Source organism: Barbus barbus (genome assembly GCF_936440315.1).
Source record: "Barbus barbus genome assembly, chromosome: 5".
NCBI lineage: Eukaryota > Metazoa > Chordata > Actinopteri > Cypriniformes > Cyprinidae > Barbus > Barbus barbus.
Genome location: NC_136733.1, coordinates 1,332,372 through 1,343,506, shown reverse-complemented (window position 1 = coordinate 1,343,506; position 11,135 = coordinate 1,332,372). Strand labels below are relative to the sequence as shown.

At 32.2% G+C, this 11,135-nt stretch overlaps 1 protein-coding gene across 1 annotated transcript; it reads right to left on the bottom strand.

Moving 5' to 3' along the window:
* Positions 1-2,529: 2,529 nt before the first annotated feature.
* LOC306870388 (myosin regulatory light chain 2, ventricular/cardiac muscle isoform-like) lies at positions 2,530-9,413 on the bottom strand. The gene is made up of 7 exons (XM_079417625.1): positions 9,209-9,413; positions 7,945-8,037; positions 6,610-6,685; positions 4,983-5,087; positions 4,716-4,794; positions 3,105-3,153; positions 2,530-3,028 (listed from the first exon to the last, which is right to left on the bottom strand). Exons 1-7 carry the CDS (start codon positions 9,332-9,334, stop codon positions 2,924-2,926), a joined length of 633 nt encoding a protein of 210 aa, XP_079273751.1. The 5' UTR covers positions 9,335-9,413; the 3' UTR covers positions 2,530-2,923.
* Positions 9,414-11,135: the final 1,722 nt, after the last annotated feature.

Genomic DNA, 11,135 nt, shown 5'->3' with positions numbered 1-11,135 from the left:
ATTTCTTAAATTCTGACACTTAAATGCTGGATGTGATGGAGGATGATGCCACTGTCACTGCAAAATACATCATGTTTCATCAGTAAAACTCAGCAGTGTGATGAAATCCGTCGTTTCTTCAGCTCTTTCTCTTTCATACAGGTGTTCTGGAGCTTCAGAAGCTTTAAAATAGACTGAGAAACAGGAGCTCCTGACCCATAATCCTCTGCTGGGCGGCTCCAGTCTGTTACCAACAATACCGGCCCGTCCAGACCCTGGATTAACACTACAACTGACACACGATGACTAGAAGAGGAGCACTTAAGACACAGGGATTCTTGAGTTACATGTTCATGTGTGTGTTTAATACAACAGCAAACACCACTAACACAACTGCCTCATCTTTGGCAGTCATGACCCGAGATGATCAACATCCCGTCAGACATAGTATGGCAAGCTGTTTTAACATTCAGTCCTTAAAACATACTGGTATTCATGCTTCTAGTACTTTTTAATTTTTTTTTAGCTACTAGTATTTATGATACGAAGTACTAGTACTTCATTCATTAACTACTAGTGCTTATTCTTTAGGCACTAGTAACTTGTTACTTATACATTAGGTACTAGTTCTTATTTATTACAAACTAGTAGTTATTCTAATAGTGACTAGTAGTGTATTTTTAAATATTACTAGGAAGGATTCATTAGACACTTGTACTTATTTATTCAATACTATACCTTTTTGTTAGATACTAGTACTTATTTAATAAATACTAGGAGTTATTCATTAGGTACTAGTACTTATTTACTAGACAGTAGTATCTTTTGTACTTGTTACTATAACAATTCTTATCTATTAGTCACAACTGCTTTTTTACTCATCTTCTGTTATGACTAGTCAGAATGGCCATTAAAGTTCAATTCCAAATCTTACAATTAAAAACAAAACTAGGAACATTCTTAATAAGTACTAGTATCTAATAAATGTGTACTAGTATTGAATATTGAGTATCTATATTAATACATTCCAGTATTTAATAGGTATGAGTATCTAATGAACAAGTACTACTGAAAGAATACTAGTATCGTCTAGTGAGCAAGTACTAATATCTAATAAATAAGTACTAGTGCCTAGTTACTAGTATCTAATATAAAGTACTAGTATCTATTGAAAAGGTACTATTGTCTAATAAATAACTGCTAGTGAATTTAATAGGTTCTAGTATCTAAAGAATGACTATACCCGTATCTAATAAGAACTAGTAAATGAATCAGTAGCATTTTTAAAAATGCACTAGTATCTAAAGAATAAGCACTAGCAGTAATGGAATATATACTAGTAGCTAAAAAAATAAGTACTAGTAGCATGAAAATAGATACTAGTAGGCTTTAAGGATAAATGTTAAGCAGCTTGCCACAGTCAGACATCAGACACCCGGAGGTTTCTATGAAAGCGTGCAGGATCAGTCATTGTCTCGGGCCGCTGCATTAAGACTGTATTAGATTACAGGCTGCACACAGAAATAACAGCACAGGCTTTGACTTTATCCCAGCAGAAAATAAAAGTACTGCCACCTGTTCTGAGAGTCACTGAGGGATAGAAAACACCCGCACAAACACAGCCAAACTTCAGTGACTGATAGAATGAGATTCACTGAAATATATCTGTTATTAAGAACCTCTATAACTACGGCTCTTCCTTGTTTCTAAATTACCTAAAATGTTCAAGTTTGGCTGTGTTTTCATATTAACATACTCTAAAGTATCCATATTTAGGTGTTTTTGCGTCACCATTCTCTGTAGATCCCGCCTTCTCGCAGGCCACGATTGGTTGATTATGTGTAATGCTTGCACGCTATTGGTCGAACTACTTTTCAGTCATTACCTTCAGCAAGCATGAAAACAACTGGAAAACAAAACCAAATGATGGACATTTTAGGCTATTTAGAAATCCCGGACCGGATATATCCTGGAAAAAGCGTTTGTATGCATGGTCACCAAAAAGTACATTTAAAAATTAATCCCTTTTAGTATAATTTGTCAAAATTATTCACCTTCAGCTCATGCTTCATGTGCTCTTAGCTATGAAATCTTCAATAAATTGTATAAAGTAAACGTAAGAATAACGATATAATGAAATTGTTAGTGATATTTCCAGATGAACTCTTGCTGGACTGAAGCAGCTCAGCTTTACTTGATTCTCCATCAATCAATGTCTCAAATCTGATCATCAGGATCTTTTGAGGAGCGTTTGTTTCCAGAAGCTTTACTTTCTCTGTTCGTCAGCGGAGGAATGATCTTCATCTCACATCTTCTGAGGAGCGATTATTTCTTCATCTCTCAATCAGCATTGCATTATATGTTTGGATCATTTACATCTCATCTTACTGAGACATATTACTGGAGATATAGAGCGACCGCTGATATTTAGATCATTTTATGTCAGTATCTGCTGTATACTGTTATAAAGATCTCACTGATTTACATTACAAGCATCAGAATTTCATCATATAAATATCAGCATCTGCAACAAATTGCATAATTTTGTTTAGTTTGAGTTTTTGAACAAAATAGAGCAATTTTTCCTCTATATTCTCACTGTATCAGATTATATGAGCCATAAAAGCCTGATGATAGTCAACAAAAAACACATATGATGTCAATTTAGTTTTCAAATCAAATTATTTCCTTGTGCCTCTCTTCCTTTTCACACAAGAAAATCATTTGCACTCAAATCAGTATTTCATATCAATGTATTTATTCACCAATTACATTATTTTTTGTAAGTAAAGTCTGACAGGTTTCATGCCAGCATCATCATATGTTAAAAAAATCTGAACATTCTTGTTTCAATAACTACATCTGTTTCAAGCCTGTCGATCATAAACAAGTGGGCGGGTACAAACACACAGGGAGCGCTGTGATTGGCTGAGGAGCGAGTGAACTATTCTTGGTCCTTCTCCTCTCCGTGAGTGATGATGTGGACCAGATTGCGGTAGTCCAGGTTTCCCGCAGCGTCTGGAGGGAATGCGCTGAACATCTGCTCCATCTGAAACAACACGCAGTCAGTGGTCCTGATACTGTATCCACGGCAACCATCAAGCATCATAGTACATGTGCCTCACCTCCTCAGCAGAAAACCGGTCAGCCTGCGTGGTCAACATCTCAGTGATACTGGAGAGATGCATCCAAAACACAATGCATTTAACATAATGCATGATGCATAAACATAATGCATTTAAAAAAAAATTGTATATATATATATATATATATATATGTGTGTGTGTGTGTGTGTGTGTGTTTATATTATATTATTATATTTAGTCATTTAGCAGAAATAGCAAGTTTTTTAAATTATATAATAAATAAAAAGAAAACAGATATAATAGAAAAAGAATAGAGCAAGCTAGTGTTAGAGGCTTTTTTTTGCTTTTGTTAATTGTATAATAAATAAAAAGAAAATAAATAGAGAAGCTAGTGTTAGTTTTTTGTTTTTACTAAAAAGCACTTAGTAAATGAATAGAGAACAAGTTAGTTATAGTTAGCACCCTATATGCATATATATATTATTACACATTTAAAATTATTTTAATTTTCAAACTACACATGAACATCACTAAAACAAAAACAAGTCTATTAAATTATAATAATATTATATAATATTATTATATTGTAATAACTTTATATATTATAAAAAGTATACAAAATTATAAGTCGTAATTGAATATATTACTGCATGAAATTATAAGAACATAAAATCAGACAATTACAAGCATTAACTCCATCGGATTGAACGAAATTTATGAAACCTACATATTTATTTCCTATGAAACAACGTGAAAATAACATAAATATACTCAATAACTAAATAAATAAATTTTATTTTATTTTATTTCAGTCTTCCAATTTTTATTTAATTTAAACTGAAGTATTAAAATAGCCTAACTAAAACTGTAATAAAAAACTACATAGATATATTAATATAAATGTAGTATAAAAATATAATAAGTATCAAATATAATAAATATAATTATTGCTATAAATATATATATATATAATTAATATTAATATGACAACATCATAAAAATACTAAAACTTTTAAGTTAAATTCAAAATATAAACAGAAAATATAATAATCTATAAATGATACTAAATTAAAAGGGATAAGAACATGAATATGGGTCATTTTTAGTATTACTTAAAACTAAACGCAATCAATTTATTTGACCTTATTTTTTACGTTACTTTCAGATGAAAAAAGTGATACATTTTTCGTGCAGCATTGCTTCGTCAATAGACAAACTTATTCATGTTTAGCAACAAAATTCAGTTCCTAAAGTGTGTGAGATATGTGGAAAATGCTAAATATATTTTACAAACATTTTTCACACTAATATAAATTCATAGAAAATTTTATAAAAAAAAGTATTTTTGACATTTTTGACACCATCTGAGTCAAAAATTAACACGAAATGTGTAAGCATTTTTTAAATTCTTATGTGTCTTAAAAAATAATTGTAAAAAATCTGAAAAATTAATTATGTGTATTTTGAGGGTCTTAAAGCATTTTTAGGAAATGTTTATGCATTTCTTGTGGGTCAAAACTGACACAAATGCGTTATGAGTGTTAATTTGTTTCTTATACACATTCATGTATATTCATATGCAGTATGCACGTTAACTCAGTATGAGTTAAAACAACTCTGATAGCACAGATCAAACACTGAACATCTTACTATTCTTTCTTCAGGATTCCCGTCCCCTCAGGATCGAACACTTTGAAGGCGTTGAGGATGGTTTCCTCTGGATCGGCTCCTGCAATCACACAAACCTCCATCAAACTCTCCGAGTCACAATAAAAGGCCTGAACAAAACATCTCCATCTCCAGTTTGAAAAGTTCTATACAGGCAGCAGCTTCATATCTCACCATTGATTTTTAATGCAGTTAACTTGCTTTTCAATGTTCAAGATCATGCTAAAGTCTCATCTCTTGAAAACCTGCCTTTGAGTTTCTCTCCGAACATGGTGAGGAAGACGGTGAAGTTGATGGGACCCGACGCCTCCTTCAACATGTCATCAATCTCCTCCTGCTTCACATTGAGCCGGCCTGTTACAAGACAGAACAGGGGCATGATGGGAAATGTGATTCAACACATGCACTAGCTCACTATAGTTGCAATCAAACCTGACCGAATCTGAGTTCCTTCTGTTTTATATTACTATATATACACATATCTATACATACACAGCTATACATATTTTAAAAAATCTTAAAAAATAATATGTATATATATATATATATATATATATATACATATATGCATATATGTGTAAATAAATAAAAAAGTGGCTATATCAGAGTTTTAAAATCCGAATTTTTACCAATATAGAAATGATTAAAGTTATTTCCTGTAATTCAACTAATTAACTATTTTTAAAACTTTTTTCTTTTATTTATATAACATAACATAAAATAATAAAATATATATTAATTAAATAAATTATATATTATGTATATATATATATATATATATATATATATATATATATTTTTATAATTATATATATTTATTAATATAATTAAAATAAAATAGGTAAAATATGAAATAAGTTTTTATCCATATGTATTAAAATGGATTTAAAAAAAGGTTATGTTTTTGTAAAAAAAAAGTTAGTTTCCTGTTTGAATATTTTTAAAATTTAAATAAAAACAATATATATATATATATATATATATATATATATATACTGTATACGCGCACACACACACATAATATAGTAATTAATATAATTAAAATAAAACATGTAAAATGTAAAATAAGTATATGAAACATATAAGAATAACCTGAAACACATACTGTGTGTGTGTACTGGTATATATGGTTTATGAGGACATAAATGTGTATAATGACATGGGTACTACAACATAAACATGGTTTATGAGGACACGTCCTGTGTCCTCGTAAAACAAAAGGTTTAAAAAACATACAAAACGGTGTTTTATGAAATTCAAAAATTGGCAGTAGTTTTCTGTGAGGGGTAGGTTTAGGTGTAGGGCGATAGAAAATAGAGTTTGAACAGTATAAAAACCATTACGCCTATGGAGAGTCCCCGTAAACCACAAATTCAAGTGTGTGTGTGTGTGTATAATATTGTATTAATAAATCCTAGAGTCCTAGACTATTAAAAGATATTGAATTAATCTATCCACCTCATTCTTCCCATAAATTTGTAAATTCTATGTGTCTGGCTTCCGGTCTCATCCGCGTCCAGCTATTTTTAGCTGTACAAAACCGCTCGTTTTGCTGCTTGATATTAAAAACTGGTGGGTCTTAGCATATTATTTGAATGTATTATCTTAATTATGAACACACTGGTGTGCAGTGATAACAGTTTTACCGTTTAATGCACTTTGTTTTTCCTCTCGTTATTTCCCTACAGCAGCTAATGAACCGGAAGTCTCTTCACAGAAAAACTTACTTACACATTGATCAAAAAGGTGGAGAAATTCAGATTTTTGAAGAAAAAAAAAATCAAGATAATCACAGGCCCAGTGAATAATCTGTTAACGCACTTTATTTTTCTATGATCTCATTTGGTTTATGAAGGTAAAAACCTGCCAAACCAACCTAGAGCTGCAAACGTGTCCCTCAGGTCATTCTTGTCAATGAATCCATCTCTGTTCTGGTCCATGATGGTAAATGCCTGCAAATAAACCCAGAGGAACACGTCATTGCTCTGCCAAGCTGCAGCATGTCTGAGACGTCACTGATTCAGTGAGAACAGAAGCTCAGATTAATCTGAGAAGAAGTGTTTGAGATCTCTGCTATGGACCCTGGCAGATGGACAATGCCACACATGTGCCAGTTATCCTGACAGAATTCAGTGAATCCAGTATGTTAAGGAGTGTCTCTATAAATACATATATCAGTCTTCAATAGGGATCAGACGGGAATATCAGATTCCACAGGAGCTTTATAGAAACACACAAACAATAGCAGCTGCGCTCTTCTGCTCAGCCCAAAACAGAAATACTGCCATGATCAATGTCCAAATTTAAAATGCATCTACAATCATATTTAAATTTGGGTAAAAAAAAAAAACCCTCAAAGCTGTTTGGACTGTATGAGAAATTAGCTGTTTGGTGTCAAAAGTCTTTTTGTTTGTAACTGAGGTTTTGTTTAAATGAGTCCTGTTTGAGAGGAGAGAGAAATACATAAATAAATAAAAATGCACAATCTATCAAATATAATCTATTTAAATTTCCTTACAAAATATCAAATATTTAATTCTTTAAAAATATTTGAATTATATACAATAAAATAATACTGCTATATATATATATATATATATATATGCAATCTATATTTTAAAAATCTTTTAAAATATTATCTAAATTATATAAAATAAAATAAAACTACTATATATGTGTGTGTGTGTAGTTTTATTTTATATAATTTAGATTTTTAATTGATATAATTTTGACACATCTGTCATTTTAATGTTATATATAATACATGTTTATATATTGGATAAAAAAAATTGGATTATCTAAAATACAGTTTTATGATATATATTGCTATTATTTATAATATATATATATATATATTTTTTTTTTATTATTCTAATAGAATTTAATATAATAGAATTGATAATATTCTAATACAATTCTATAGAAAATGTGATTTTATGTATGTGAATAACAACATAAATTTGGGTCTGTTCCTCACACAAAGCATCATAAGACAGAGGTCATGAAATGTCATATTATGAAACTTTTATGAGCTAATTTTTTTGTCTTTTTTGGGATTCCGACAGCCTCTGGTGACTCTCTGTACGTCATTCTGGTGTGGAAGCACTTGATGGTGAATACATGATGACAGAATATTAATTTGGATGAACTATTCCTGTAAGGATGCTGGTTAAGGTGAGACAGAGACAGACATGAAGGAACATGATCAGACCTCCTTGAACTCCTGGATCTGAGCTTGTTCAAACATAGAGAAGACGTTGGAGTTCGCTCCTTCAGCCGCCCTCTTCTTTGCTTTCTTTGGTGCCTGAAAAACAAACATTCAGGTCATGTTTAGTTAGACACGTCTCGAGCAGTTTCCTAAAGAACTCGTTTTTGTCTTCTTATTCAAACTTTAGTAAGAAAAGCTTCTTTAAAATGTCATTCACCTCCACGAATCAGCTCAAACTCTGAATGACTCAATTAAAAACATAGACTCAGAGATTCAATTGAAGCATCACTTACACATTCTTTCACATTTGTAAAAAAAAAATTGCATGACCCAGTTTGCATGTTAATATGAAAAAAATGGTCCATATTGACTTTTTAGAAGTGTTTTACAAATATTTAGAATTACAAATTGCATTGTGTTGAATTATAAAATTAAAGTACATGTAGGCCTAAATAAATTTAACAGAAAATGTACTGGTGATTTTCTGCCAGGACACACTGATAGAAATCTAAAATATGAAAATATGAAAAATATGAAATTTTGAAGAAGAAAGACTGAAATAGTATTTTTTGTGCTCCAATAATGTTTTATTTACAATTTTGAAATGATAATTTGTGACCCTGGACCACAAAACCAGTCATAAGTGTCAATTTTTCAAAATTGAGATTTCTACATCATCTGAAAGTTGAATAAATAATTTTTCCATTGATGTATGGTTTGTTATGATTGGACAATATTTGGCTGAGATACAACTATTTGAAAATCTGGAATCTGAGGGTGCAAAAAAATCTAAATATTGAGAAAATCTCCTTTAAATTTGTCTAAATTATGTTCTTATCTCTGCATATTACTGATCAAAAATTACGTTTTGATATATTTACGGTAGGAAATTCACTAAATATCTTCATGGAACATGATATTTACTTAATATCCTAATGATTTTTGGCCTAAAAAAAAACATAATTTTGACCCATACAATGTATTTTTAGCTATTGCTACAAATATACCCCATTCATGTTCATAACATTAATTTTAGCAAAAAAAAAAAAAAAAGCACATTAGGACTATGGATATTATGGAAAACAATATTATTATGGAAATTACACAAAATAGTCAAATATCATCTCAAAATGGTCCAGCCGATTAATGACGCTGGCCGATATATCGGTCATATATATTTAATCTCTAATTAAAATCTTTGCTCAATCCAATGCACCGGTGATTCCCGAAGCATCTCTAAATCCCCGGTGAAGCCGGCGTTACTCACCATGAGTGCTGCTGGATGGAGGAGAATCTCAGGAGATCCCGAGTGCAGCCGGACAATGGGGCGCGGAGGAACTGCCTTTTGTAGATTAGCCATGCTGTTGTCTACTGGCCGATATAAATAACACATGCCCTGTTTAGGAAGTGACAGGTAGATGATGATGATCCCTCAGACACAGACACACACGGCTCAAGCTCCATTGTGATGTGGTTTAGAATGACAGGACGAATGGAAGAAGCATTCAGCTGTTTGGTGATGCACCTCTCTTCCTCTGGAGGCTATTTCAGGGTTCGTATCAGAGCTCAGGAAAGTTAAAGTAGCCTGTGGATGATCGCTGAACATAGCATTCATGCGATTTCTACATTTGTTCCATTTTCTGCTTTCTTTCAGAAATTCATAATGCGTTGAGCATCATTCAGAAGTGAATTGAAAATGCCTCAAACTCCTAGGCCTGTAATTTCATTAACCTGCATTGAACTGCATTTTATGGAAATTGGTCACGGAATTAAATAGGGCTATAAAAAGTTTTTCATCTCACTATTCAGACTTAAATTTAGAATTTTATCTTTTTCACGCAATTTTTTAATGTATAATCTGAATTTTTAATTTCTATGTAATAGTGCTGTTCCTGATTGTTGTTGTTCTGGCAGGTCAGCGTGTGTTTGGTGAAGAGGTTTTGGGTTTAACGCAAAGCTCTGTGTCTGAACTGCTGTCGCACCCCAAACCCTGGACTAAACTCAGTCTGAAGGGAAAGGAGAACTTCATTCGGATGCATCTGTGGCTCCAAGACCCTCAAAACATCCAGAAGCTCAACGCTATGAAGAAGATGGACCACAGAGGTAAATGTGTGTTTGATTGACTTGTCCTGAGTTCATCCGAGATGTAGATGAGTGTGTTTGTTCATCAGGTTTGTAGAAATGTGTCTCTGCATCAGTGTCTCAGCAATGGATGCTCTGCAGTGAATGGGTGCCGTCAGAATGAGAGTCCAAACAGCTGATAAAAACATCACAATAATCCACACCACTCCAGTCCATCAGTTAACATCTGGAGAAGACAAAAGATGAAACTAATCCAGCATTAAGACATTTTAACTAAAATATGAGTCCATAATCCATAATAACGCTTCCTCCAGTGAAAAAGTGTTCTGGTCTGAATCAGGTGAGAAATCTGCACAGATCAAGCAGCGTTCACAAGACAAAACAGCTCTAAACTAATATGTGGCTGGACTTTGATGCGAGAGACAACATGAGATGCACTTTTTCACTGGAGGAAGCGTTATTATCGATTACAGTTTAGTCGGAATCAAACAGGAGCCAGTGATGGAGAGATGGAGGAGGATGCAGAGAGAAGAGCACACTCATGTCTCTGTCTGCGTACAGTCCGTCACGAGGGTGAAGAGAGAGAAAGATGAAGATCCTTCTGAGCTGTGAGATCAATCAGGAGAGGGCTTTACCTGACTAACAATGCAGAAAAATCTTCCTGCTTGAGCTCGAAATGTGACCATAAGTCTGCTTTTATTCAGATTTTTGATCATGATTTATTTCATAATTTAATTTAATGAAAAAGTAAACCCTGATTGGCCAGATCAGTCTATATATATTTTTTTAGTATGACTGAAGAATAATTGTTGGTTGTATATTTGTTTAATTATTTATGTAAGTTAATTTATATTCAGTTTGGTTTGGAGACTAAATGGTAAACAATGATTTGAAAGTTTGTTAATAAAGTCCCTTTTTGGTGACTTAAGTTGAAGTCTGTATCTTATTTTTGCATTCATTTGTATTTAGTCCCATTATGTTGCTGAAAAAGGGCTTTTACATTAGTAAATGTAAATGTTTTAAATAAATGCCATTTTATTAAAAGAATATATCTGCAATATACTGCCAGTGATTTAACTCTAGATCAAATTAACTTACAAAACAAACAAAAG

Coding starts and splice junctions, on each gene's coding strand:
- LOC306870388 (XM_079417625.1), bottom strand. CDS start 9,334: ATGTGTTATTTATATCGGCCAGTAGACAACAGCATGGCTAATCTACAA. Junction 6,686..7,944: donor AGATCCAGGAGTTCAAGGAG/GTCTGATCATGT, acceptor GTTTATTTGCAG/GCATTTACCATCATGGACCA. Junction 3,154..4,715: donor GGAATCCTGAAGAAAGAATA/GTAAGATGTTCA, acceptor GCATCTCTCCAG/TATCACTGAGATGTTGACCA.